This window comes from Harpia harpyja, chromosome 5, assembly GCF_026419915.1.
Source record: "Harpia harpyja isolate bHarHar1 chromosome 5, bHarHar1 primary haplotype, whole genome shotgun sequence".
NCBI classification, from domain to species: Eukaryota; Metazoa; Chordata; class Aves; order Accipitriformes; family Accipitridae; genus Harpia; species Harpia harpyja.
Genome location: NC_068944.1, coordinates 78572981 through 78599800, shown reverse-complemented (window position 1 = coordinate 78599800; position 26820 = coordinate 78572981). Strand labels below are relative to the sequence as shown.

The 26820-nt window shown below is 58.3% G+C and overlaps 5 protein-coding genes across 8 annotated transcripts; 3 read left to right on the top strand and 2 right to left on the bottom strand.

Annotated features, from left to right (window-relative positions):
* Positions 1-4809: 4809 nt before the first annotated feature.
* Positions 4810-5139, bottom strand: LOC128142243 (feather keratin 1-like). The gene has a single exon (XM_052788189.1). It carries the CDS (start codon positions 5128-5130, stop codon positions 4810-4812), a length of 321 nt encoding a protein of 106 aa, XP_052644149.1. The 5' UTR covers positions 5131-5139.
* Positions 5140-11262: 6123 nt separating this feature from the next.
* LOC128142049 (feather keratin 1-like) lies at positions 11263-11863 on the bottom strand. Its single transcript, XM_052787647.1, has 2 exons — positions 11812-11863; positions 11263-11603 (listed from the first exon to the last, which is right to left on the bottom strand). Exon 2 carries the CDS (start codon positions 11581-11583, stop codon positions 11263-11265), a length of 321 nt encoding a protein of 106 aa, XP_052643607.1. The 5' UTR covers positions 11584-11603; positions 11812-11863.
* Positions 11864-12787: 924 nt separating this feature from the next.
* Positions 12788-13451, top strand: LOC128142015 (feather keratin 1-like). Of its 2 annotated transcripts, none has more exons than XM_052787570.1 (2): positions 12788-12935; positions 13135-13451. In XM_052787570.1, the coding sequence occupies exons 1-2, from the start codon at positions 12788-12790 to the stop codon at positions 13449-13451; spliced, it is 465 nt and encodes a 154-aa protein (XP_052643530.1). The 2 variants fall into 2 exon arrangements, with proteins under 2 accessions (XP_052643530.1, XP_052643531.1); XM_052787571.1 differs by having other exon boundaries at positions 12881-12926.
* A 4729-nt stretch (positions 13452-18180) lies between these two features.
* Positions 18181-18866, top strand: LOC128142024 (feather keratin 1-like). Of its 2 annotated transcripts, none has more exons than XM_052787593.1 (2): positions 18181-18341; positions 18550-18866. In XM_052787593.1, exons 1-2 carry the CDS (start codon positions 18203-18205, stop codon positions 18864-18866), a joined length of 456 nt encoding a protein of 151 aa, XP_052643553.1. In that variant the 5' UTR covers positions 18181-18202. The 2 variants fall into 2 exon arrangements, with proteins under 2 accessions (XP_052643553.1, XP_052643552.1); XM_052787592.1 differs by having other exon boundaries at positions 18181-18350.
* Positions 18867-23596: 4730 nt separating this feature from the next.
* Positions 23597-24282, top strand: LOC128142010 (feather keratin 1-like). Of its 2 annotated transcripts, none has more exons than XM_052787563.1 (2): positions 23597-23757; positions 23966-24282. In XM_052787563.1, exons 1-2 carry the CDS (start codon positions 23619-23621, stop codon positions 24280-24282), a joined length of 456 nt encoding a protein of 151 aa, XP_052643523.1. In that variant the 5' UTR covers positions 23597-23618. The 2 variants fall into 2 exon arrangements, with proteins under 2 accessions (XP_052643523.1, XP_052643522.1); XM_052787562.1 differs by having other exon boundaries at positions 23597-23766.
* Positions 24283-26820: the final 2538 nt, after the last annotated feature.

The window sequence follows — 26820 nt, the reverse complement described above, 5'->3', positions numbered from 1 at the left end:
CGTGGCAGTCGTGCGGTGTGGTTTTCGGGTGGGTTGTGAAGAGTGGGCCCCGTTTCCTCGGAGCCCTGGCAGGCTGGTCTGGTCTTTGGAGGTGTGCCAGGCGTGAGACGCTGCCCCTTCCATCGCGTTTGGTCCCTCTCTGCCTTGCTCCCCGCTCGCTAAGGCTGTCTTTAGGCCTGGCCTTTCCCATTGGGTGTGCTCTGTGGGAGTCTCGGTGCCCCTCTTGCTGGTAGGGTTGTGGCTGGGAGAAGGGAGGCTGCCTGTGTGGGCTCGTGGCCCCTTGGTGCCGTCGCTGGGGCTGGGGCTGGGGCTGGCAGTGCAAGGGGGCAGAGGAGGTCTGTTTGCAAGAGCAGGCCGTTGTCCTGGCAGCCCTGGTTCAGAGCTGGCAAGCCCTGTGCTGTGGGGAGCCCTGCCAGGCTCCCCAAAGGCTTGTGTTGGCCCCTCCGTAGCGCTCCCCTTAGCTGGGGCCGGCAAGTTTGCAGCCTGGGCTCTGGCGTGACACAGAGCTTGGGCTGTGGCGTGATGCGCCCAAGGAAGTGAAGCGAAGCTGGTGAAGGCTGTAGAGAAGAAGACTTCCGAGGAGCGGCTGAGGGAGCTGGGGGTGTTTAGTCTAGAGGAAAGGAGGCCTCGGGGAGACCTTATCGCTCTCTACAACTACCTGAAAGGAGGTTGTAGCGAGGTGGGTGTCAGTCTCTTTTCCCTAGTAACAAGCGATAGGACGAGAGGAGAGGGCCTCGGGTTGTGCCAGGGATGGTTTAGATTGGATATCAGGAACAACTTCTTCCCCGAAAGGGTTAATAAGCACTGGAACCGGCTGCCCAGGGAAGTGGTGGAGTCACCATCCCGGGAGGTTTTGAAAAGCCATGTGGACGTGGCTCTTGGGGATCTGGTTTAGTGGTGGACTTGGTAAATGTTAGGTCAGTGGTTGACTCGATACCGTTAAGGGTCTTTTCCAAACTGAGTGAGTGTGTGATTGGCCCCCTGGAAGGGCAGGTGAGTTTCTGGATAGCCCGTGAATGCGGCGAGAGGCCGAGGGGGAGTGGGAGCGGCAGGCAAGGGAGGTGGTGAGCCAGGGCCTTTGGGGTCTGTAGTTGGGGTGAGCGCCGAGGGGTGAGGCCATTTCTCTGCAGGGCGTGTGATGGGCAGAAGGAGGATTTAGACATAGTCGAGGGCATTGGAGGCAAGTATGCAGCACGTGGCAGGAGAGCCGAGGCCCTGGAGGTGGTGGACGCATGCAGAAGGGTTGATGACTGGCAAGGCCTGCCCCAGTTGAGCGGAGGTGAGTGTTTTGCAGGCTGCTTGTCAGGTGAGCAGTGTTTGTTGCTGAGGAAGAGGAAGGTAGGTAGGCAGGTGTGCTGTGAGGCGGGGTGTTTGTAGGTTGAATCGAGGAATGCCGACGGAGCTGGCTGATGTGCTTGGGAGGCTACTGTCCATTAGCTTGGAAAGGTCATGGTGCCTGGGATCACTTCCTGATGTCTGGAAGAGAGCTCATAGCCCTTTTGTCTTGAAGAAAATCAAAATGGTGGATCTGGGAAACTAGATGCTGGTGATGCTGACCTCATTCCCGGTGTCACGGTCCATTTGGATCTGTCACCTTTGCCGGACAACGTAGTCTGTGATTTAAGCTGTATTTCTCGAGGTCATTAAGACAAACTATTATCCAACACAACAAAGATGGGCTCAGTCCCCTTTTGGCCAGACTAGTCTTTGGTGTGAATTCACTTCTTCACCGTTCAAGGCAGAAGGTTTCATAACTTATAACCCGTAAGTCTTGATACCATGCACCCGTGAGCAAAAATGTAATTACCTAGCTGACGGTAAGAGTGCTCCTCCTTCCTTCCTCCTGTATCTCGGTGCGGGCATTCCTTGTATCCCACGAGGAAGCACGAAAGCCTCAGCAGTCCAACTGCTGGTGGATCTGCTTCAAAAGCTTTTTGGGTAAGCTGATGTTTTGTGCCTTCCAGATTGGAGGTTTGGTCTCTACCATTTCCATGAGTTAGTGGATTCTGACTAAAGTGCTAGGCAAAAGATAACGGCTGCAGGAGACAGTAGTGTAGAGGTGATAATGGCTGCGTAATGGCCCGATAGCAATTTTCTGGCCACTTGTCCTACCCAAGTGGTGCTCTCTCTTTGACCTAATGACGCTGCTCCCAGCATACGTAAGGCTTAAGCAAAAGCTGGGTTAGCCCCCATCTGAGCAGGAGTTGAGTGAAGAGTCACATGCAGCCCAGAACGCGGTTTGCCCTCTTGGCTGCTGGGGCAGAAGTATTGAGCCTGCTGCCAGGCAGCACCCCCAGCTCCCTTTCTGCAGGGCTGCTCTCCAGCCACGCCTCTCCCAGCCCGTACTTGTGTGCAGAATTGGTCCGTCCTAGGTGCAGAATGCGGCATTTGTTCTTGTTAAATTTCATCGCGTTCATCATTGCCCAATGCTCCACTGTATGTAGATCCCTCTGCTAGGCCTCTTGTCCCTCAGGAGAGTCAACAGCACCTCCCAGTTTGGTATTGTCAGCGAATTTGCTAATGGTGCAATCAACTCCTGCATCCAGACAACTGATAAAAATCTGGAAGAGAACTGGCCCTAGAATGGAGCCCTGAGGAACACCGCTGGTGGCCGGTCGCCAGCCAGATGTAGCCCCGCTCACTGCAACCCTTTGAGCCCTGCCCTTCAGCCAGTTCTTCCCCCAGCGCGCCGCCTACCTGCTCATCTCACGGTCAGACAACTTGTCCGGAAGGATGCCGTGGTGTGGGACAGTATCGAAAGTCTTACTAAAACCCAGAAAAACTACATGCACCACCTTGCCTTCATCCACAAGGCAGGTGACCTTATCATAGAAGGATATCAGATTAGTCAGGCGGGACTTTCCCTTTGTGAAACTGTGTTGACTGTGCCTGATGACTGCATTGTCCTTTAAATGCCTTTCGGAAGCACCCAGTGGGATCTTCTCCCTAGTTTTTCCAGGTACGGAGGTTAGACTGACAGGTCTGCAGTTTCCTGGGTCTACGCTCGTGCCCTTTTAATAGATCGGAATAAGGTTGGCCAGCATCCAGTCAGCAAGGAGCTGCCCAGACTCCCAAGAGCTGCCCACGTTCAGTGAAGGTGTCTTGAGGGTTGTTCACTGTGCGAGCAGTGCTTGTTGGCGAGGAAGATGAGGTGAGGTGGGAAGGGTATGTGCGCTTCTGTGTTGATGGGTGCTGGAGTGCCTGGCAGGCAAGAGGCACGCTGGGCCAATGCAGGGCTGGGCTGGGGGTGCCAGTGAGTGAGGTGGACTCACGGCTGCCCCCGAGAAAAGGGGGTTGTGTGACTGGCTGGGCAAAAGTCCGTGGGGAAAGATGGTTGGAAGCCACAAATGCTGAGGGAGCGACCGGCTTTCCTTGCGCTGGACATAGCGGAATCTCCTGGAGTTCAGCAAGGGGAGATGCAAAGTGCTGTTTCTGGGGAGGAGTCAGCCCAGGTAGCCAGAATGTCTGGGGGCCAGCTGGATAGAAAGCAGCTTAGCAGAGAAGGACCTTGTGGTCCTGGTAAAGGACAAATGGGCCGTGAGGAGGGAAAGCACCCTTGCTGCAAAATGGGGCCACCAGTCTCCAAGGTGACATTAGGAGAAGCACTGCCAGAAGGTAGGGGGAGGTGACCCTTCCTGTCTCGTCAGCACTGTTGAGGTCCCACGTGAGGTGCTGTGTGCAGTTCTGGGCTCCCCAGAGGAAGAAGGACATGGAGTTAGTTGAGCGAGAGCGGTGCAGGCCAGCAAGATGCTGAAGGGGCTGGAGCGTCCTTCCTATGAGGAGAGGCTGCGAGAGCTGGGACTGTTGAGCCAGGAGATAAGGAAGCGCAGGGAGGATGCCCTAAAAGCGCCTAAATGCCGGACGGGAGGGAATGAAGTCGAGGGAGCCCGGCTCTTTGAAGTAGTGCGCGCTAGTGGGACAAGAGGCTGTGGGCACAAGTGAAAACGGGTGGAATTGCATGGGCAAAGGCGGCAAGCCTTTTTCAGTGCGAGGGTGGTCAAAGAGTGGAAGAGGTGATGGAATCTCTTTCCACGGAGGTACTGAAACCCCTCCAGGCTATGGTCCCGGACAACCTGCTCTAGCTGGCCCTGCTTGAGCTGCGGGGGTTGAAGCACACACTCTCCAAAGTTCTTGCGAAACTAAACGATTCTGTGATTCTCTTTGCATGGAGAGCCAGAGAGTCATGCTGGGGAAGAGAGTTAGTCAAGCGTGTGCTGTCACGGGGAGACTTTGTCAGAGACGTGCGCTGCGGACTCCTGTTGCGCCAAACGTTTGAGGCCGTGATGGGCTTGTGTCCCATTCTGGAAGTCCCCCAGGTGCCAGACCGTGTAGCTAGTGGTAGTGGTGGTGACCGCTTCCTAGGAGAGTTCTAGTGGCCCTTTTGCAGCCAGCCCGATGGCCTCTGGAGGCCTGGCATTGTGCTGGGTGAGGTTGGAAGAGCCATGGGAGAAGAAAGGAAGAGGAGGCGTCTCAGGCTGGGTTGCAGGAGAACTTTATTGAGAGAAAAAAAGAGTGAAAAGTCGGGAGCGGCAAGTGGAAGGGAGCCGCTCTGAGGTGCAAGTAGGGCGACCATGAGCCGAGGTCCCTTGTGTGAGACAGATCTCGGCAGAGCACCAAGATCTTCCCGCCCCACGGGGTGAGCAGCACGCTGGAGGTCCCCGGTGGTCTTTGGCTTGTGAGAAGGTGCTTGCTTTGTGCCTTGAGAGGAGGAGCCGTTGTTACTGAGCCCACGTGCGAGCAACATCCTGGAGGTGCATCGTCAATCCATGCCGTGGCTTCCAGGGTGTGGGCGGTTGGCGTCAGGGGCCCTTAGCAGGGGTAGCAGCCTCTTCTGCCGCCGAAGCAGCCCAGGCCTCCGAAGCCGTAGCCGCCCAGGCCTCCGAAGCCGAAGCCACCGGAGGAGACGGGCACTCCCTGGGAGCTGAGGACGTTGCCCACGGCAGCCGATGAGGAGGATCCGACGGTGGTGCTCTGGGGGAAGGAGCTGAGGATGGGTCCTGGCAGGGTGACCACCACGGTAGAAGGCTGGATGACGACGCGGGAGTCCTGGCACTGCTGGACACAGGGCTCGTTGCAGCTGTTAGCCAGCGGGGTGGGTCCGCAGGGGCGGCAGAGGTCGTAGCAGGCCATGTCTGTGGTGTGGAGGGGCCCTGGAAGAGAGGGTGTTGAGGAAGCGGAGGGGCGTGGGGATGCGAGGGGCGGTGTTGCAGGAGGGCGAGGGAGTGGGGAGGCCCGTTGTGGGTCTGGGGGGAGTGTGGCGGTCAGGGCTGCTGAGGCTGGGGGCAGAGCGTGGTGGAAGAGACGGTGCAGGTGGGGCAGGAGAAGGAGGGGAAGGGGGTTGAGGCTCACCTTGTTGACCGTGGAGGAGAAGGCGTCGGGAGGAGTGTGTGAGGGAGAGAGGTGCTGGTCTGGCTTTTATGCTGGTGCCTCAAGTGCCCGAGGGGTGAGTCAGCCTTTGTGCATGATGTCATTTTGCAGCAAGCAGCTCTTGCGTGGCCCATCCATGCAAGTAATGAGGCGGGGTGTGTTTCCCTTGCCGCAATTCTCCAATTTCACGTCCTCCTCTTGAGGATGTGTCCATCTGACCCTGGCGGAAGCTTTTAAGTGCGGTTATTAGAATGCAAAGGCTTGGCGTTGATGGCACGTGTCAAGGCAGGCAGAGGATGCGACCAAAGGGCAGTAGAGGTGGGGTGTCGTCATTGAGGTCATCCCGTGGCAGTCGTGCGGTGTGGTTTTCGGGTGGGTTGTGAAGAGTGGGCCCCGTTTCCTCGGAGCCCTGGCAGGCTGGTCTGGTCTTTGGAGGTGTGCCAGGCGTGAGACGCTGCCCCTTCCATCGCGTTTGGTCCCTCTCTGCCTTGCTCCCCGCTCGCTAAGGCTGTCTTTAGGCCTGGCCTTTCCCATTGGGTGTGCTCTGTGGGAGTCTCGGTGCCCCTCTTGCTGGTAGGGTTGTGGCTGGGAGAAGGGAGGCTGCCTGTGTGGGCTCGTGGCCCCTTGGTGCCGTCGCTGGGGCTGGGGCTGGGGCTGGCAGTGCAAGGGGGCAGAGGAGGTCTGTTGGCAAGAGCAGGCCGTTGTCCTGGCAGCCCTGGTTCAGAGCTGGCAAGCCCTGTGCTGTGGGGAGCCCTGCCAGGCTCCCCAAAGGCTTGTGTTGGCCCCTCCGTAGCGCTCCCCTTAGCTGGGGCCGGCAAGTTTGCAGCCTGGGCTCTGGCGTGACACAGAGCTTGGGCAGTGGCGTGATGCGCCCAAGGAAGTGAAGCGAAACTGGTGAAGGCTGTAGAGAAGAAGACTCCCGAGGAGCGGCTGAGGGAGCTGGGGGTGTTTAGTCTAGAGGAAAGGAGGCCTCGGGGAGACCTTATCGCTCTCTACAACTACCTGAAAGGAGGTTGTAGCGAGGTGGGTGTCAGTCTCTTTTCCCTAGTAACAAGCGATAGGACGAGAGGAGAGGGCCTCGGGTTGTGCCAGGGATGGTTTAGGTTGGATATCAGGAACAACTTCTTCCCCGAAAGGGTTAATAAGCACTGGAACCGGCTGCCCAGGGAAGTGGTGGAGTCACCATCCCGGGAGGTTTTGAAAAGCCATGTGGACGTGGCTCTTGGGGATCTGGTTTAGTGGTGGACTTGGTAAATGTTAGGTCAGTGGTTGACTCGATACCGTTAAGGGTCTTTTCCAAACTGAGTGAGTGTGTGATTGGCCCCCTGGAAGGGCAGGTGAGTTTCTGGATAGCCCGTGAATGCGGCAAGAGGCCGAGCGGGAGTGGGAGCGGCAGGCAAGCGAGGTGGTGAGCCAGGGCCTTTGGGGTCTGTAGTTGGGGTGAGCGCCGAGGGGTGAGGCCATTTCTCTGCAGGGCGTGTGATGGGCAGAAGGAGGATTTAGACATAGTCGAGGGCATTGGAGGCAAGTATGCAGCACGTGGCAGGAGAGCCGAGGCCCTGGAGGTGGTGGACGCATGCAGAAGGGTTGATGACTGGCAAGGCCTGCCCCAGTTGAGCGGAGGTGAGTGTTTTGCAGGCTGCTTGTCAGGTGAGCAGTGTTTGTTGCTGAGGAAGAGGAAGGGTGGTAGGAGTGATTGCTGTGCGCCTGGGTGGACGCGTGTCCGTGGGGCCTGAGGGGTCGTAGCCACAAATGCGGAAGGAGCTTGGCGATGTCCTTGTGAGGCCCCTCTCAATTATCTCGGGAAGGTCGTAGCCCCTGGGCGCGGTTATGATGTCTGGAAGAGAGCTCATTGCCTTCCTATCTTGAAGAAGATCAGGACGGAAGGTCCGGGTAAGGAGTGGCTGGTGAGCCTGGTGTTGTTCCTGTGGAAGGTGATGTAGGAAGTCTTCCCGGAAAGCACTGCCAATCCCAGGAAGGACAAGGCGGCGATGGGGAGTGGTCGGCATGAATTTACGAAGGGGAAATTGTGCGTGTCGTCTATGTTGAAGTGACTAGCTTTGTGGTCGAGGAGAGAGCTGTGGCTGGCGTTTCTCTCAACCTTCTTGTAAAGCCTTTCACGCTTTCTCCCATTGCGTGGTCATAGGCTGTGGGGCCACCACTCTTCAACACCCTCAGCAATGTCCCGGGCAGTGCGACGGAGTGCCCCATCAGCGAGTTGGCAGATGATGCAAAACCTGGAAGAGAGGCTGAGGCGCTGGAAGGTTGTGTTGCTTTACCGAGAGAGCTGGAGAGGCTGGCGATCAGGTCAGAGAGGAATCTCCTGAAGGTGACCAGGAGGAGATGCAAAGTCCTGCATCTGGGGAGGAATCGCGCCGGGCCCAAGGACGTGCTGGGGGCCGCCAGCTTTACTGAGCCCGATCTTGTGGTGCTGGTGGAGAACGAGCTGCCTGCGAGGCAGCAGTGCACCCTTGCGGCAAAAGAAGCCAAGATTCTCCAGGGTGGCTGTCCATTAGCTTGGAAAGGTCATGGTGCCTGGGATCACTTCGTGATGTCTGGAAGAGAGCTCATAGCCCTTATGTCTTGAAGAAGATCAAAATGGTGGATCTGGGAAACTAGATGCTGGTGATGCTGACCTCATTGCCGGTGTCACGGTCCATTTGGATCTGTCACCTTTGCCGGACAACGTAGTCTGTGATTTAAGCTGTATTTCTCGAGGTCATTAAGACAAACAATTATCCAACACAACAAAGATGGGCTCAGTCCCCTTTTGGCCAGACTAGTCTATGGCGTGAATTCACTTCTTCACCGTTCAAGGCAGAAGGTTTCATAACTTATAACCCGTAAGTCTTGATACCATGCACCCGTGAGCAAAAATGTAATTACCTAGCTGACGGTAAGAGTGCTCCTCCTTCCTTCCTCCTGTATCTCGGTGCGGGCATTCCTTGTATCCCACGAGGAAGCACGAAAGCCTCAGCAGTCCAGCTGCTGGTGGATCTGCTTCAAAAGCTTTTTGGGTAAGCTGATGTTTTGTGCCTTCCAGATTGGAGGTTTGGTCTCTACCATTTCCATGAGTTAGTGGATTCTGACTAAAGTGCTAGGCAAAAGATAACGGCTGCAGGAGACAGTAGTGTAGAGGTGATAATGGCTGCGTAATGGCCCGATAGCAATTTTCTGGCCACTTGTCCTACCCAAGTGGTGCTCTCTCTTTGACCTAATGACGCTGCTCCCAGCATACGTAAGGCTTAAGCAAAAGCTGGGTTAGCCCCCATCTGAGCAGGAGTTGAGTGAAGAGTCACATGCAGCCCAGAACGCGGTTTGCCCTCTTGGCTGCTGGGGCAGAAGTATTGAGCCTGCTGCCAGGCAGCACCCCCAGCTCCCTTTCTGCAGGGCTGCTCTCCAGCCACGCCTCTCCCAGCCCGTACTTGTGTGCAGAATTGGTCCGTCCTAGGTGCAGAATGCGGCATTTGTTCTTGTTAAATTTCATCGCGTTCATCATTGCCCAATGCTCCACTGTATGTAGATCCCTCTGCTAGGCCTCTTGTCCCTCAAGAGAGTCAACAGCACCTCCCAGTTTGGTATTGTCAGCGAATTTGCTAATGGTGCAATCAACTCCTGCATCCAGACAACTGATAAAAATCTGGAAGAGAACTGGCCCTAGAATGGAGCCCTGAGGAACACCGCTGGTGGCCGGTCGCCAGCCAGATGTAGCCCCGCTCACTGCAACCCTTTGAGCCCTGCCCTTCAGCCAGTTCTTCCCCCAGCGCGCCGCCTACCTGCTCATCTCACGGTCAGACAACTTGTCCGGAAGGATGCCGTGGTGTGGGACAGTATCGAAAGTCTTACTAAAACCCAGAAAAACTACATGCACCACCTTGCCTTCATCCACAAGGCAGGTGACCTTATCATAGAAGGATATCAGATTAGTCAGGCGGGACTTTCCCTTTGTGAAACTGTGTTGACTGTGCCTGATGACTGCATTGTCCTTTAAATGCCTTTCGGAAGCACCCAGTGGGATCTTCTCCCTAGTTTTTCCAGGTACGGAGGTTAGACTGACAGGTCTGCAGTTTCCTGGGTCTACGCTCGTGCCCTTTTAATAGATCGGAATAAGGTTGGCCAGCATCCAGTCAGCAAGGAGCTGCCCAGACTCCCAAGAGCTGCCCACGTTCAGTGAAGGTGTCTTGAGGGTTGTTCACTGTGCGAGCAGTGCTTGTTGGCGAGGAAGATGAGGTGAGGTGGGAAGGGTATGTGCGCTTCTGTGTTGATGGGTGCTGGAGTGCCTGGCAGGCAAGAGGCACGCTGGGCCAATGCAGGGCTGGGCTGGGGGTGCCAGTGAGTGAGGTGGACTCACGGCTGCCCCCGAGAAAAGGGGGTTGTGTGACTGGCTGGGCAAAAGTCCGTGGGGAAAGATGGTTGGAAGCCACAAATGCTGAGGGAGCGACCGGCTTTCCTTGCGCTGGACATAGCGGAATCTCCTGGAGTTCAGCAAGGGGAGATGCAAAGTGCTGTTTCTGGGGAGGAGTCAGCCCAGGTAGCCAGAATGTCTGGGGGCCAGCTGGATAGAAAGCAGCTTAGCAGAGAAGGACCTTGTGGTCCTGGTAAAGGACAAATGGGCCGTGAGGAGGGAAAGCACCCTTGCTGCAAAATGGGGCCACCAGTCTCCAAGGTGACATTAGGAGAAGCACTGCCAGAAGGTAGGGGGAGGTGACCCTTCCTGTCTCGTCAGCACTGTTGAGGTCCCACGTGAGGTGCTGTGTGCAGTTCTGGGCTCCCCAGAGGAAGAAGGACATGGAGTTAGTTGAGCGAGAGCGGTGCAGGCCAGCAAGATGCTGAAGGGGCTGGAGCGTCCTTCCTATGAGGAGAGGCTGCGAGAGCTGGGACTGTTGAGCCAGGAGATAAGGAAGCGGAGGGAGGATGCCTTAAAAGCGCCTAAATGCCGGACGGGAGGGAATGAAGTCGAGGGAGCCCGGCTCTTTGAAGTAGTGCGCGCTAGTGGGACAAGAGGCTGTGGGCACAAGTGAAAACGGGTGGAATTGCATGGGCAAAGGCGGCAAGCCTTTTTCAGTGCGAGGGTGGTCAAAGAGTGGAAGAGGTGATGGAATCTCTTTCCACGGAGGTACTGAAACCCCTCCAGGCTATGGTCCCGGACAACCTGCTCTAGCTGGCCCTGCTTGAGCTGGGGGGGTTGAAGCACACACTCTCCAAAGTTCTTGCGAAACTAAACGATTCTGTGATTCTCTTTGCATGGAGAGCCAGAGAGTCATGCTGGGGAAGAGAGTTAGCCAAGCGTGTGCTGTCACGGGGAAACGTTGTCAGAGACGTGCGCTGCAGACTGTTGTTGCGTCAAACGTTTGAGGCCGTGATGGGCTTGTGTCCCATTCTGGAAGTCCCCCAGGTGCCAGACTGTGTAGCTAGTGGTAGTGGTGGTGACCGCTTCCTAGGAGAGTTCTTGTGGCCCTTTTGCAGCCAGCCCGATGGACTCTGGAGGCCTGGCTTTGTGCTTGGTGGGGTTGGAAGAGCCATGGGAGAAGAAAGGAAGAGGAGGCGTCTCAGGCTGGGATGCAGCAGAACTTTATTGAAGACCAAAAAAAAAAAGAGTGAAAAGTCGGGAGCGGCAAGTGGAAGGGAGCCGCTCTGAGGTGCAAGTAGGGCGACCATGAGCCGAGGTCCCTTGTGTGAGACAGATCTCGGCAGAGCACCAAGATCTTCCCGCCCCACGGGGTGAGCAGCACACTGGAGGTCCCCGGTGGTCTTTTTGGCTTGTGAGAAGGTGCTTGCTTTGTGCCTTGAGAGGAGGAGCCGTTGTTACTGAGCCCACGTGCGAGCAACATCCTGGAGGTGCATCGACAATCCATGCCATGGCTTCCAGGTGTGGGCGGTTGGCGTCAGGGGCCCTTAGCAGGGGTAGCAGCCTCTTCTGCCGCCGAAGCAGCCCAGGCCTCCGAAGCCGTAGCCGCCCAGGCCTCCGAAGCCGAAGCCACCGGAGGAGACGGGCACTCCCTGGGAGCTGAGGATGTTGCCCACGGCGGCCGATGAGGAGGATCCGACGGCGGTGTTCTGGGGGAAGGAGCTGAGGATGGGTCCTGGCAGGGTGACCACCACGGCGGGAGGCTGGATGACGACGCGGGAGTCCTGGCACTGCTGGACACAGGGCTCGTTGCAGCTGTTAGCCAGCGGGGTGGGTCCGCAGGGGCGGCAGAGGTCGTAGCAGGCCATGTCTGTGGTGTGGAGGGGCCCTGGAAGAGAGGGTGTTGAGGAAGCGGAGGGGCGTGGGGATGCGAGGGGCGGTGTTGCAGGAGGGCGAGGGAGTGGGGAGGCCCGTTGTGGGTCTGGGGGGAGTGTGGCGGTCAGGGCTGCTGAGGCTGGGGGCAGAGCGTGGTGGAAGAGACGGTGCAGGTGGGGCAGGAGAAGGAGGGGAAGGGGGTTGAGGCTCACCTTGTTGACCGTGGAGGAGAAGGCGTCGGGAGAAGTGTGTGAGGGATAGAGGTGCTGGGCTGCTTTTATGCTGGTCCTTGAGCGCCTGAGGGGGTGGGTCAGCCTTTGTGCATGATGTCATTTTGCAGCAAGCAGCTCTTGCGTGGCCCATCCATGCAAGTAATGAGGTGGGGTGTGTTTCCCTTGCCGCAATTCTCCAATTTCACGTCCTCCTCTTGAGGATGTGTCCATCTGACCCTGGCGGAAGCTTTTAAGTGTGGCTATTAGAATTCAAAGGCTTGGCGTTGATGGCATGTGTCAAGGCGGGCAGAGGTTGCGACCAAAGGGTAGGAGTGGTGGGGGTGTCATCAGTGAGGTCATCCCGTGGCAGTCGTGCGGTGTGGTTTGCGGGTGCGTTGTGAAGAGTGGGCCCCGTTTCCTCGGAGCCCTGGCAGGCTGGTCTGGTCTTTGGAGGTGTGCCAGGCGTGAGACGCTGCCCCTTCCATCGCGTTTGGTCCCCGTCTGCCTTGCTCCCCGCTCGCTAAGGCTGTCTTTAGGCCTGGCCTTTCTCATTGTGCAGCCAACTCAGGATGAGTACAGGCTCCTTGTTATGTTATGGAGAGAGGAACTTAGAAAGGGAAAAGCTCAGCCAGAACACAATCTGGCCACTATTCTAAGAGACAACAAAAAATTTTTTTACAAATATGTTAACAATACAAAGAGAGCCAAGCAGAATATCTGTCCTTTATTGGATGGAGAGGGTACACACCACACGACTGCCACGGGATGATGTCACTGATGACACCCCACGTCTCCTACCCTCTGGCTGCATCTGCCCAGTGCCCTGACACACACTTTCCACGCAAATCCTCCCAAAGACCTACTTTCACTTAAAAGCTGCCGCCGCTGCCAGGGTCAGACGCACACATCCTCAAGAGGAGGACATGAAAAGGGAGCGTTGCGGGAAGGAAAACACTCCTCGCCTCATTACTCGTGAAGCTGTGGCATGCAAAGGCAGCATGCTTGCTGCAAAATGCTGTCATACGCAAAGGCTGCCCCACCCCCTCGGGCGCTCAAGGACCGGCATAAAAGCAGCCCAGCACCTCTCTCTCTCACACACTTCTCCCGACGCCTTCTCCTCCACGGTCAACAAGGTGAGCCTCAACCCCCTTCCCCTCCTTCTCCTGCCCCACCTGCACCGTCTCTTCCACCACGCTCTGCCCCCAGCCTCAGCAGCCCTGACCGCCACACTCCCCCCAGACCCACAACGGGCCTCCCCACTCCCTCGCCCTCCTGCAACACTGCCCCTCGCATCCCCACGCCCCTCCGCTTCCTCAACACCCTCTCTTCCAGGGCCCCTCCACACCACAGACATGGCCTGCTACGACCTCTGCCACCCCTGCGGACCCACCCCGCTGGCTAACAGCTGCAACGAGCCCTGTGTCCAGCAGTGCCAGGACTCCCGCGTCGTCATCCAGCCTTCTACCGTGGTGGTCACCCTGCCAGGACCCATCCTCAGCTCCTTCCCCCAGAACACCGCCGTCGGATCCTCCTCATCGGCTGCCGTGGGCAACATCCTCAGCTCCCAGGGAGTGCCCGTCTCCTCCGGTGGCTTCGGCTTCGGAGGCCTGGGCTGCTTCGGCGGCGCAAGAGGCTGCTACCCCTGCTAAGGGCCCTCGCCACCACCCCTGACACCAGCCACCCACACCCTCGAAGCCACGGCATGGATTGAGGACACACCTCCGGGATGTTGCTGCCACATGGGCCCGCCATCCACGGCTCTTCCTCTCCAGGCACAAAGCAAGCAGGGAAGCGGGCCAGCCTGGCCTGCCTGGAAACACGGCTCACGTACCTCCTCCTCTTCTCCCACTTCCCTCTTTGCATCGCCCCTTCGGCCGTGCGGCTCCGCTGCAACCAACTTCTCACAAGCCAAAGACCACCGGCGAACTCCAGCGTGCTGCTCCCACTGCGGGGCAGGAAGATCTGGCTGCTCTGACGAGACCTGGCTCACACAAGGGACCTCGGCTCACGCTCGCCCTCCTCGCCCCTGAGACCGGCTCCCTTCCGTTTGCCGCTCCTGACTTTTTGCTCTTTTTTTTTGTCTCTCAATAAAGTTCTCCTGCATCCCAGCCTGAGACGCCTCCTCTTCCTTTCTTCTCCCATGGCTCTTCCAACCTCACCCAGCACAAAGCCAGGCCTCAAGAGGCCAGCGGGCTGGCTGCAAAGGGCCTACAAGACCTCTCTTAGGAACCGTGTCCCCAGCAACATCCACGCAGACTGCCACAGCGGGGCTCCCAGCCCCTGACACAAGCCCTTCACTTGCCCAAACAAAGGCTTGGACACGCTAACGCACTTCCACCCATGCCTCTGACGCAAGCTCCCTAGGGCAGCACGCACTACACCAACCCTCTTCCCCAGCACGACCCTCTGGGCAACACACCAAGCGGAAGCACAGCACACAGAACCATTTAGTGCGCCAGGAACCTCTGGACATCAGCTAGTCCAAACCAGCCTGCTCAAGCGGGGTCAGCTCCAGCAGGCTGTCCACGACCACGTCCACTCAGGTTTTCAGTATCTCCAAGGACGGAGACGCCAACACCTCTCTGCGCAACCGCTTCCACTGTTTCACCACCCTCACACTGAAAAAGGGCTGCCTTCTCTGCCAAGGAAATGGCACGTCTTGTCGAGCTTTCTCGATTCGCCCTGGCCTTGGGCACCGATGAGAAGAGTCTGACTCCCCTGTCCTCACTGGCCCCCCGATCTGGGATTTAGACACATTGATGACATGTCCCCTGCGTGGCCTTGCCTGCTGGCTGAAAAGCCTCCCAGCTCTCTCCACTTCTCCTCAGAGCAAAGGTGCTCCAGTCCCTTCAGCGTCTTGGTGGCCCTGCCTCCACGCGACTCGCCCCGCTAAGGCCATGTCCTTCTTCCACCGGGGAGCCCTCCGCTGGACACAGGACTCCACACGGGGCCTCACCAGCGCCGAAGAGAGAGCATGATCGCCTCCACTCACCTGCTGGCAACGCTCTGCCCAACACCGCCCTGGAGACTCTTGGCCTCTCTTGACGCAAGGGTGCATTGCTGCCTCGCGGGCAGCTTGTTCTCCACCAGCACCACAAGATCGGGCTCAGCAAAGCTGTCAGACCCCAGCATGGCCTGGGGCCCAGCGCTATTCCTCCCCAGATGCAGGACTTTGCATTTCCCCCTATTCAACCTCAGGAGATTCCTCCCTGCCCTGCTCTCCAGCCTCTCCAGGGCCCTGTGAATCGTGCCACAGCCAGCCGGTGCCTCAGCTACTCCGCCGGATTTTGCATCATCTGCCACCTTCCAGAGGGGACACTCCGTCCCAGTGCCCAGGTCATTGATGAGGACATTGAACAGTGCGGGCCCGAGACCAGAGCCCTTGGCTACACCACTTGAGACTTGCCTCCGTCTGCACTTTGGTCCACTGAGCACAACCCTCTGGGCAAAGACCGTCAGCCACTTTGCAGTCCACCTCACTGTCGTCCACTTACAAAACCCATACTTTCTCAGCTGGTCTAGGACCATGCAAGGGGAGAAATCATCAAAGGCGTCACTAAAAAGTCCAGGTAAACACCAGCCACGGCTCTCTCCTCGTCCGCAAAGCTAGTCACTTCCACAGAGAAGACACAGAAGTCGGTCAAGCACCATTTCCCCTTCGTAAATCCACGCCGACCACTCCCCCATCACCTTCTTGTCCTTCTTGGGCTCAACAGTGCTTTCCGGGAGGATCTTCTCCATCACCTCCCCTGGGAACACCGTCAGGCTTACCAGCCTCCGCTTTCCCAGATCTTCCTTCCTCATATTCCCCAGGATAGGAGGGCTGTGAGCTCCCTTCCAGACATCAGGAACTGCTCCCAGGCACCATGACCTACCAAAGAGGATGGAGAGGGGCCTCCCAAGGACATCGGCCAGCTCCCTCGCCATTCCTGGGTGCAACCCGTCACGCCCCGTGGACTTACCTACACCCAGGCGCACAGCACTCCTTCCTACCTCCCTTCCTCTTCCTCAGCAACGAGCACTGCTCGCCGGACAAACTGCCTGCAAAACACTCACCTCCGCTCAACCGGGGCAGGCCTTGCCATTCATCAACCCTTCAGCACGCGTCCACCACCACCAGGGCCTCGGCTCTGCAGACGCGTGCTGCGTGCTCGCCTCCAACTCCCCTTGGCGATCTCCAAATTCTCTTTCTGCCCGTCACACGCCCTGCAGAGAAAGGGCCTCACCCCTCGGCGCTCACCCCAACTACAGACCCCAAAGGCCCTGGCTCACCACCTCCCCTGCCTGCCGCTCCCACTCCCCCTCTGCCTCTCGCCGCATTCACGGGCTCTCCAGAAACCCACCTGCCCTTCCAGGGGGCCCCACAGACAATCACACACTCACTCAGTTTGGAAAAGACCCTTAACGGTATCGAGTCAACCACTGACCTGACATTTACCAAGTCCACCACTAAACCAGATCCCTAAGAGCCACGTCCACATGGCTTTTCAAAACCTCCCGGGATGGTGACTCCACCACCGGTTCCAGTGCTTGATAACCCTTCCGGAAAGAAGTTGTTCCTAATAGCCAGTCTAAACCATCTGCGAAAGACTGAAAGAGTTAATGTCTCAAACATTGTGGTGGGGCAAGTTCTGCTTAAAGACAAACCCTGCACAGCAAGGAACCAAGGTGAAAAGCCCATCAGCTCAGACATCAGCAACAGGAGGGGGAGGGCGTGCTGGAGGGTGCGCAGCTCCCTGTTCTGCTAAGCTGTTCTGATACAAACATCAAACAATGGCAGTGTCTGCAGGGAAGGAGAAGTTACTCCCCAAAGGACCCCCAAGCCCAAAGGCTCACAAACTGCTCGTTAACCTGACGACTTTGGGTGCCCGCCCGAAGGAGGGCCAAGGATGATAAAAGGACACAAACTGAAGCCCCGGGTGCGCAAGCCCACCGGGACTGGACCCCTCGGCTCACTGAACCAACGCTGGACCCAGGACCGCTGAAATCTTTCTCTCTTCCTTTTTCTCTCTCTGTCTTCTTCTCTCTTTCCTTTTCCATTCCACAATCCCTACACCTCATCCGTTTCAAGATATAAACCGTGGACCAAGTCTGAGACTCAGAGTGGATCCAGCCGTCCCTGGGCCCTTCCCTGAGGAGGAGTCTGGAAAGCAAGGGGGTCTGCTCGGAACCTCGTGACTCAACGCGAGGGATCTCCTTATTCCCTGAATTGATGTATATGGTTACACGGTTTACAGAAGTAGTCTTATGCCAATTCCTGCTGTGAGAAACCCTGCCACCTACTACCACGCCTCCCCAGTTCACTTTGCTTCTGTCATGAATAAAATCTTTAAATGATCGTTTGGTGGCGTTTCACCTTAATTTAGCCGGAGGGAATTTCGAATTAAACACGACTCCCTGGTCTGTCCAGTCTGGGTCGTGACACCTTCCCTGGCACAACCCCAGGCCCTTTCCTCTCGTCCTATCGCTTGTTACTAGGGAAAAGAGACTGACACCCACCTCGCTACAACCTCCTTTCAGGTAGCTGTAGAGAGCGATAACGTCTCTCCGAGGCCTCCTTTTCTCCAGACTAAACGCCCCCAGCTCCCTCAGCCGCTCCTCGGAAGTCTTCTTCTCTACAGCCTTCACCAGCTTCGCTGCACTTCCTTGGGCGCATCACGCCACTGCCCAAGCACTGTGTCACGCCAGAGCCCAGGCTGCAAACTTGCCGGCCCCAGCTAAGGGGAGCGCTACGGAGGGGCCAACACAAGCCTTTGGGGAGCCTGGCAGGGCTCCCCACAGCACAGGGCTTGCCAGCTCTGAACCAGGGCTGCCAGGACAACGGCCTGCTCTTGCAAACAGACCTCCTCTGCCCCCTTGCACTGCCAGCCCCAGCCCCAGCCCCAGCGACGGCACCAAGGGGCCACGAGCCCACACAGGCAGCCTCCCTTCTCCCAGCCACAGCCCTACCAGCAAGAGGGGCACCGAGACTCCCACAGAGCACACCCAATGGGAAAGGCCAGGCCCAAAGACAGCCTTAGCGAGCGGGGAGCAAGGCAGACGGGGACCAAACGCGATGGAAGGGGCAGCGTCTCACGCCTGGCACACCTCCAAAGACCAGACCAGCCTGCCAGGGCTCCGAGGAAACGGGGCCCACTCTTCACAACGCACCCGCAAACCACACCACACGACTGCCACGGGATGACCTCACTGATGACACCCCACCTCTCCTACCCTTTGGCCGCGTCTGCCCAATGCCCTGACACACACCTTCCACGCAAATCCTCCCAAAGACCTACTTTCACTTAAAAGCTGCCGCCGCTGCCAGGGTCAGACGCACACATCCTCAAGAGGAGGACATGAAAAGGGAGCGTTGCGGGAAGGAAAACACTCCTCGCCTCATTACTCGTGAAGCTGTGGCATGCAAAGGCAGCATGCTTGCTGCAAAATGCTGTCATGCGCAAAGGCTGCCCCACCCCCTCGGGCGCTCAAGGACCGGCATAAAAGCAGCCCAGCACCTCTCTCCCTCACACACTTCTCCCGACGCCTTCTCCTCCACGGTCAACAAGGTGAGCCTCAACCCCCTTCCCCTCCTTCTCCTGCCCCACCTGCACCGTCTCTTCCACCACGCTCTGCCCCCAGCCTCAGCAGCCCTGACTGCCACGCTTCCCCCAGACCCACAACGGGCCTCCCCACTCCCTCGCCCTCCTGCAACACCGCCCCTCGCATCCCCACGCCCCTCCGCTTCCTCAACACCCTCTCTTCCAGGGCCCCTCCACACCACAGACATGGCCTGCTACGACTTCTGCCGCCCCTGCGGACCCACCCCGCTGGCTAACAGCTGCAACGAGCCCTGTGTCAGGCAGTGCGAGGACTCCCGCGTCGTCATCCAGCCTTCTACCGTGGTGGTCACCCTGCCAGGACCCATCCTCAGCTCCTTCCCCCAGAACACCGCCGTCGGATCCTCCTCATCGGCTGCCGTGGGCAACATCCTCAGCTCCCAGGGAGTGCCCGTCTCCTCCGGTGGCTTCGGCTTCGGAGGCCTGGGCTGCTTCGGCGGCGCAAGAGGCTGCTACCCCTGCTAAGGGCCCTCGCCACCACCCCTGACACCAGCCACCCACACCCTCGAAGCCACGGCATGGATTGAGGACACACCTCCGGGATGTTGCTGCCACGGGGGCCCGCCATCCACGGCTCTTCCTCTCCAGGCACAAAGCAAGCAGGGAAGCGGGCCAGCCTGGCCTGCCTGGAAACACGGCTCACGTACCTCCTCCTCTTCTCCCACTTCCCTCTTTGCATCGCCCCTTCGGCCGTGCGGCTCCGCTGCAACCAACTTCTCACAAGCCAAAGACCACCGGGCGAACTCCAGCGTGCTGCTCCCACTGCGGGGCAGGAAGATCTGGCTGCTCTGACGAGACCTGGCTCACACAAGGGACCTCGGCTCACGCTCGCCCTCCTCGCCCCTGAGACCGGCTCCCTTCCGTTTGCCGCTCCTGACTTTTCGCTCTTTTTTTTTGTCTCTCAATAAAGTTCTCCTGCATCCCAGCCTGAGACGCCTCCTCTTCCTTTCTTCTCCCATGGCTCTTCCAACCTCACCCAGCACAAAGCCAGGCCTCAAGAGGCCAGCGGGCTGGCTGCAAAGGGCCTACAAGACCTCTCTTAGGAACCGTGTCCCCAGCAACATCCACGCAGACTGCCACAGCGGGGCTCCCAGCCCCTGACACAAGCCCTTCACTTGCCCAAACAAAGGCTTGGACACGCTAACGCACTTCCACCCATGCCTCTGACGCAAGCTCCCTAGGGCAGCACGCACTACACCAACCCTCTTCCCCAGCACGACCCTCTGGGCAACACACCAAGCGGAAGCACAGCACACAGAACCATTTAGTGCGCCAGGAACCTCTGGATATCAGCTAGTCCAAACCAGCCTGCTCAAGCGGGGTCAGCTCCAGCAGGCTGTCCACGACCACGTCCACTCAGGTTTTCAGTATCTCCAAGGACGGAGACGCCAACACCTCTCTGCGCAACCGCTTCCACTGTTTCACCACCCTCACACTGAAAAAGGGCTGCCTTCCCTGCCAAGGAAATGGCACGTCTTGTCGAGCTTTCTCGATTCGCCCTGGCCTTGGGCACCGATGAGAAGAGTCTGACTCCCCTGTCCTCACTGGCCCCCCGATCCGGGATTTAGACACGTTGATGACATGTCCCCTGCGTGGCCTTGCCTGCTGGCTGAAAAGCCTCCCAGCTCTCTCCACTTCTCCTCAGAGCAAAGGTGCTCCAGTCCCTTCAGCGTCTTGGTGGCCCTGCCTCCACGCGACTCGCCCCGCTAAGGCCATGTCCTTCTTCCACCGGGGAGCCCTCCGCTGGACACAGGACTCCACACGGGGCCTCACCAGCGCCGAAGAGAGAGCATGATCGCCTCCACTCACCTGCTGGCAACGCTCTGCCCAACACCGCCCTGGAGACTCTTGGCCTCTCTTGACGCAAGGGTGCATTGCTGCCTCGCGGGCAGCTTGTTCTCCACCAGCACCACAAGATCACGGTCAGCAAAGCTGTCAGACCCCAGCATGGCCTGGGGCCCAGCGCTATTCCTCCTCAGATGCAGGACTTTGCATTTCCCCCTATTCAACCTCAGGAGATTCCTCCCTGCCCTGCTCTCCAGCCACTCCAGGGCACTGTGAATCGTGCCACAGCCAGCCGGTGCCTCAGCTACTCCGCCGGATTTTGCATCATCTGCCACCTTCCAGAGGGGACACTCCGTCCCAGTGCCCAGGTCATTGATGAGGACATTGAACAGTGCGGGCCCGAGACCAGAGCCCTTGGCTACACCACTTGAGACTTGCCTCCGTCTGCACTTTGGTCCACTGAGCACAACCCTCTGGGCAAAGACCGTCAGCCACTTTGCAGTCCGCCTCACTGTCGTCCACTTACAAAACCCATACTTTCTCAGCTGGTCTAGGACCATGCAAGGGGAGAAATCATCAAAGGCGTCACTAAAAAGTCCAGGTAAACACCAGCCACGGCTCTCTCCTCGTCCGCAAAGCTAGTCACTTCCACAGAGAAGACACAGAAGTCGGTCAAGCACCATTTCCCCTTCGTAAATCCACGCCGACCACTCCCCCATCACCTTCTTGTCCTTCTTGGGCTCAACAGTGCTTTCCGGGAGGATCTTCTCCATCACCTCCCCTGGGAACACCGTCAGGCTTACCAGCCTCTGCTTTCCCAGATCTTCCTTCCTCATATTCCCCAGGATAGGAGGGCTGTGAGCTCCCTTCCAGACATCAGGAACTGCTCCCAGGCACCATGACCTACCAAAGAGGATGGAGAGGGGCCTCCCAAGGACATCGGCCAGCTCCCTCGCCATTCCTGGGTGCAACCCGTCACGCCCCGTGGACTTACCTACACCCAGGCGCACAGCACTCCTTCCTACCTCCCTTCCTCTTCCTCAGCAACGAGCACTGCTCGCCGGACAAACTGCCTGCAAAACACTCACCTCCGCTCAACCGGGGCAGGCCTTGCCATTCATCAACCCTTCAGCACGCGTCCACCACCACCAGGGCCTCGGCTCTGCAGACGCGTGCTGCGTGCTCGCCTCCAACTCCCCTTGGCGATCTCCAAATTCTCTTTCTGCCTGTCACACGCCCTGCAGAGAAAGGGCCTCACCCCTCGGCGCTCACCCCAACTACAGACCCCAAAGGCCCTGGCTCACCACCTCCCCTGCCTGCCGCTCCCACTCCCCCTCTGCCTCTCGCCGCATTCACGGGCTCTCCAGAAACCCACCTGCCCTTCCAGGGGGCCCCACAGACAATCACACACTCACTCAGTTTGGAAAAGACCCTTAACGATATCGAGTCAACCACTGACCTGACATTTACCAAGTCCACCACTAAACCAGATCCCTAAGAGCCACGTCCACATGGCTTTTCAAAACCTCCCGGGATGGTGACTCCACCACCGGTTCCAGTGCTTGATAACCCTTCCGGAAAGAAGTTGTTCCTAATAGCCAGTCTAAACCATCTGTGAAAGACTGAAAGAGTTAATGTCTCAAACATTGTGGTGGGGCAAGTTCTGCTTAAAGACAAACCCTGCACAGCAAGGAACCAAGGTGAAAAGCCCATCAGCTCAGACATCAGCAACAGGAGGGGGAGGGCGTGCTGGAGGGTGCGCAGCTCCCTGTTCTGCTAAGCTGTTCTGATACAAACATCAAACAATGGCAGTGTCTGCAGGGAAGGAGAAGTTACTCCCCAAAGGACCCCCAAGCCCAAAGGCTCACAAACTGCTCGTTAACCTGACGACTTTGGGTGCCCGCCCGAAGGAGGGCCAAGGATGATAAAAGGACACAAACTGAAGCCCCGGGTGCGCAAGCCCACCGGGACTGGACCCCTCGGCTCACTGAACCAACGCTGGACCCAGGACCGCTGAAATCTTTCTCTCTTCCTTTTTCTCTCTCTGTCTTCTTCTCTCTTTCCTTTTCCATTCCACAATCCCTACACCTCATCCGTTTCAAGATATAAACCGTGGACCAAGTCTGAGACTCAGAGTGGATCCAGCCGTCCCTGGGCCCTTCCCTGAGGAGGAGTCTGGAAAGCAAGGGGGTCTGCTCGGAACCTCGTGACTCAACGCGAGGGATCTCCTTATTCCCTGAATTGATGTATATGGTTACACGGTTTACAGAAGTAGTCTTATGCCAATTCCTGCTGTGAGAAACCCTGCCACCTACTACCACGCCTCCCCAGTTCACTTTGCTTCTGTCATGAATAAAATCTTTAAATGATCGTTTGGTGGCGTTTCACCTTAATTTAGCCGGAGGGAATTTTGAATTAAACACGACTCCCTGGTCTGTCCAGTCTGGGTCGTGACACCTTCCCTGGCACAACCCCAGGCCCTTTCCTCTCGTCCTATCGCTTGTTACTAGGGAAAAGAGACTGACACCCACCTCGCTACAACCTCCTTTCAGGTAGCTGTAGAGAGCGATAACGTCTCTCCGAAGCCTCCTTTTCTCCAGACTAAACGCCCCCAGCTCCCTCAGCCGCTCCTCGGAAGTCTTCTTCTCTACAGCCTTCACCAGCTTCGCTGCACTTCCTTGGGCGCATCACGCCACTGCCCAAGCACTGTGTCACGCCAGAGCCCAGGCTGCAAACTTGCCGGCCCCAGCTAAGGGGAGCGCTACGGAGGGGCCAACACAAGCCTTTGGGGAGCCTGGCAGGGCTCCCCACAGCACAGGGCTTGCCAGCTCTGAACCAGGGCTGCCAGGACAACGGCCTGCTCTTGCAAACAGACCTCCTCTGCCCCCTTGCACTGCCAGCCCCAGCCCCAGCCCCAGCGACGGCACCAAGGGGCCACGAGCCCACACAGGCAGCCTCCCTTCTCCCAGCCACAGCCCTACCAGCAAGAGGGGCACCGAGACTCCCACAGAGCACACCCAATGGGAAAGGCCAGGCCCAAAGACAGCCTTAGCGAGCGGGGAGCAAGGCAGACGGGGACCAAACGCGATGGAAGGGGCAGCGTCTCACGCCTGGCACACCTCCAAAGACCAGACCAGCCTGCCAGGGCTCCGAGGAAACGGGGCCCACTCTTCACAACGCACCCGCAAACCACACCACACGACTGCCACGGGATGACCTCACTGATGACACCCCACCTCTCCTACCCTTTGGCCGCGTCTGCCCAATGCCCTGACACACACCTTCCACGCAAATCCTCCCAAAGACCTACTTTCACTTAAAAGCTGCCGCCGCTGCCAGGGTCAGACGCACACATCCTCAAGAGGAGGACATGAAAAGGGAGCGTTGCGGGAAGGAAAACACTCCTCGCCTCATTACTCGTGAAGCTGTGGCATGCAAAGGCAGCATGCTTGCTGCAAAATGCTGTCATGCGCAAAGGCTGCCCCACCCCCTCGGGCGCTCAAGGACCGGCATAAAAGCAGCCCAGCACCTCTCTCCCTCACACACTTCTCCCGACGCCTTCTCCTCCACGGTCAACAAGGTGAGCCTCAACCCCCTTCCCCTCCTTCTCCTGCCCCACCTGCACCGTCTCTTCCACCACGCTCTGCCCCCAGCCTCAGCAGCCCTGACCGCCACACTCCCCCCAGACCCACAACGGGCCTCCCCACTCCCTCGCCCTCCTGCAGCACCGCCCCTCGCATCCCCACGCCCCTCCGCTTCCTCAACACCCTCTCTTCCAGGGCCCCTCCACACCACAGACATGGCCTGCTACGACCTCTGCCGCCCCTGCGGACCCACCCCGCTGGCTAACAGCTGCAACGAGCCCTGTGTCAGGCAGTGCGAGGACTCCCGCGTCGTCATCCAGCCTTCTACCGTGGTGGTCACCCTGCCAGGACCCATCCTCAGCTCCTTCCCCCAGAACACCGCCGTCGGATCCTCCTCATCGGCTGCCGTGGGCAACATCCTCAGCTCCCAGGGAGTGCCCGTCTCCTCCGGTGGCTTCGGCTTCGGAGGCCTGGGCTGCTTCGGCGGCGCAAGAGGCTGCTACCCCTGCTAAGGGCCCTCGCCACCACCCCTGACACCAGCCACCCACACCCTCGAAGCCACGGCATGGATTGAGGACACACCTCCGGGATGTTGCTGCCACGGGGGCCCGCCATCCACGGCTCTTCCTCTCCAGGCACAAAGCAAGCAGGGAAGCGGGCCAGCCTGGCCTGCCTGGAAACACGGCTCACGTACCTCCTCCTCTTCTCCCACTTCCCTCTTTGCATCGCCCCTTCGGCCGTGCGGCTCCGCTGCAACCAACTTCTCACAAGCCAAAGACCACCGGGCGAACTCCAGCGTGCTGCTCCCACTGCGGGGCAGGAAGATCTGGCTGCTCTGACGAGACCTGGCTCACACAAGGGACCTCGGCTCACGCTCGCCCTCCTCGCCCCTGAGACCGGCTCCCTTCCGTTTGCCGCTCCTGACTTTTCGCTCTTTTTTTTTGTCTCTCAATAAAGTTCTCCTGCATCCCAGCCTGAGACGCCTCCTCTTCCTTTCTTCTCCCATGGCTCTTCCAACCTCACCCAGCACAAAGCCAGGCCTCAAGAGGCCAGCGGGCTGGCTGCAAAGGGCCTACAAGACCTCTCTTAGGAACCGTGTCCCCAGCAACATCCACGCAGACTGCCACAGCGGGGCTCCCAGCCCCTGACACAAGCCCTTCACTTGCCCAAACAAAGGCTTGGACACGCTAACGCACTTCCACCCATGCCTCTGACGCAAGCTCCCTAGGGCAGCACGCACTACACCAACCCTCTTCCCCAGCACGACCCTCTGGGCAACACACCAAGCGGAAGCACAGCACACAGAACCATTTAGTGCGCCAGGAACCTCTGGACATCAGCTAGTCCAAACCAGCCTGCTCAAGCGGGGTCAGCTCCAGCAGGCTGTCCACGACCACGTCCACTCAGGTTTTCAGTATCTCCAAGGACGGAGACGCCAACACCTCTCTGCGCAACCGCTTCCACTGTTTCACCACCCTCACACTGAAAAAGGGCTGCCTTCTCTGCCAAGGAAATGGCACGTCTTGTCGAGCTTTCTCGATTCGCCCTGGCCTTGGGCACCGATGAGAAGAGTCTGACTCCCCTGTCCTCGCTGGCCCCCCGATCCGGGATTTAGACACGTTGATGACATGTCCCCTGCGTGGCCTTGCCTGCTGGCTGAAAAGCCTCCCAGCTCTCTCCACTTCTCCTCAGAGCAAAGGTGCTCCAGTCCCTTCAGCGTCTTGGTGGCCCTGCCTCCACGCGACTCGCCCCGCTAAGGCCATGTCCTTCTTCCACCGGGGAGCCCTCCGCTGGACACAGGACTCCACACGGGGCCTCACCAGCGCCGAAGAGAGAGCATGATCGCCTCCACTCACCTGCTGGCAACGCTCTGCCCAACACCGCCCTGGAGACTCTTGGCCTCTCTTGACGCAAGGGTGCATTGCTGCCTCGCGGGCAGCTTGTTCTCCACCAGCACCACAAGATCACGGTCAGCAAAGCTGTCAGACCCCAGCATGGCCTGGGGCCCAGCGCTATTCCTCCTCAGATGCAGGACTTTGCATTTCCCCCTATTCAACCTCAGGAGATTCCTCCCTGCCCTGCTCTCCAGCCACTCCAGGGCCCTGTGAATCGTGCCACAGCCAGCCGGTGCCTCAGCTACTCCGCCGGATTTTGCATCATCTGCCACCTTCCAGAGGGGACACTCCGTCCCAGTGCCCAGGTCATTGATGAGGACATTGAACAGTGCGGGCCCGAGACCAGAGCCCTTGGCTACACCACTTGAGACTTGCCTCCGTCTGCACTTTGGTCCACTGAGCACAACCCTCTGGGCAAAGACCGTCAGCCACTTTGCAGTCCGCCTCACTGTCGTCCACTTACAAAACCCATACTTTCTCAGCTGGTCTAGGACCATGCAAGGGGAGAAATCATCAAAGGCGTCACTAAAAAGTCCAGGTAAACACCAGCCACGGCTCTCTCCTCGTCCGCAAAGCTAGTCACTTCCACAGAGAAGACACAGAAGTCGGTCAAGCACCATTTCCCCTTCGTAAATCCACGCCGACCACTCCCCCATCACCTTCTTGTCCTTCTTGGGCTCAACAGTGCTTTCCGGGAGGATCTTCTCCATCACCTCCCCTGGGAACACCGTCAGGCTTACCAGCCTCTGCTTTCCCAGATCTTCCTTCCTCATATTCCCCAGGATAGGAGGGCTGTGAGCTCCCTTCCAGACATCAGGAACTGCTCCCAGGCACCATGACCTACCAAAGAGGATGGAGAGGGGCCTCCCAAGGACATCGGCCAGCTCCCTCGCCATTCCTGGGTGCAACCCGTCACGCCCCGTGGACTTACCTACACCCAGGCGCACAGCACTCCTTCCTACCTCCCTTCCTCTTCCTCAGCAACGAGCACTGCTCGCCGGACAAACTGCCTGCAAAACACTCACCTCCGCTCAACCGGGGCAGGCCTTGCCATTCATCAACCCTTCGGCACGCGTCCACCACCACCAGGGCCTCGGCTCTGCAGATGCGTGCTGCGTGCTCGCCTCCAACTCCCCTTGGCGATCTCCAAATTCT

Bases quoted from the DNA above. Each gene is read 5' to 3' on its own strand.
- LOC128142243 (XM_052788189.1), bottom strand. From the start codon at position 5,130: ATGGCCTGCTACGACCTCTGCCGCCCCTGCGGACCCACCCCGCTGGCT.
- LOC128142024 (XM_052787592.1), top strand. From the start codon at position 18,203: ATGCAAAGGCAGCATGCTTGCTGCAAAATGCTGTCATGCGCAAAGGCT. The intron at 18,351-18,549 runs GTGAGCCTCAAC...CCTCTCTTCCAG, and splicing joins TCTCCTCCACGGTCAACAAG to GGCCCCTCCACACCACAGAC.
- LOC128142015 (XM_052787570.1), top strand. From the start codon at position 12,788: ATGCAAAGGCAGCATGCTTGCTGCAAAATGCTGTCATACGCAAAGGCT. The intron at 12,936-13,134 runs GTGAGCCTCAAC...CCTCTCTTCCAG, and splicing joins TCTCCTCCACGGTCAACAAG to GGCCCCTCCACACCACAGAC.
- LOC128142049 (XM_052787647.1), bottom strand. From the start codon at position 11,583: ATGGCCTGCTACGACCTCTGCCGCCCCTGCGGACCCACCCCGCTGGCT.
- LOC128142010 (XM_052787562.1), top strand. From the start codon at position 23,619: ATGCAAAGGCAGCATGCTTGCTGCAAAATGCTGTCATGCGCAAAGGCT. The intron at 23,767-23,965 runs GTGAGCCTCAAC...CCTCTCTTCCAG, and splicing joins TCTCCTCCACGGTCAACAAG to GGCCCCTCCACACCACAGAC.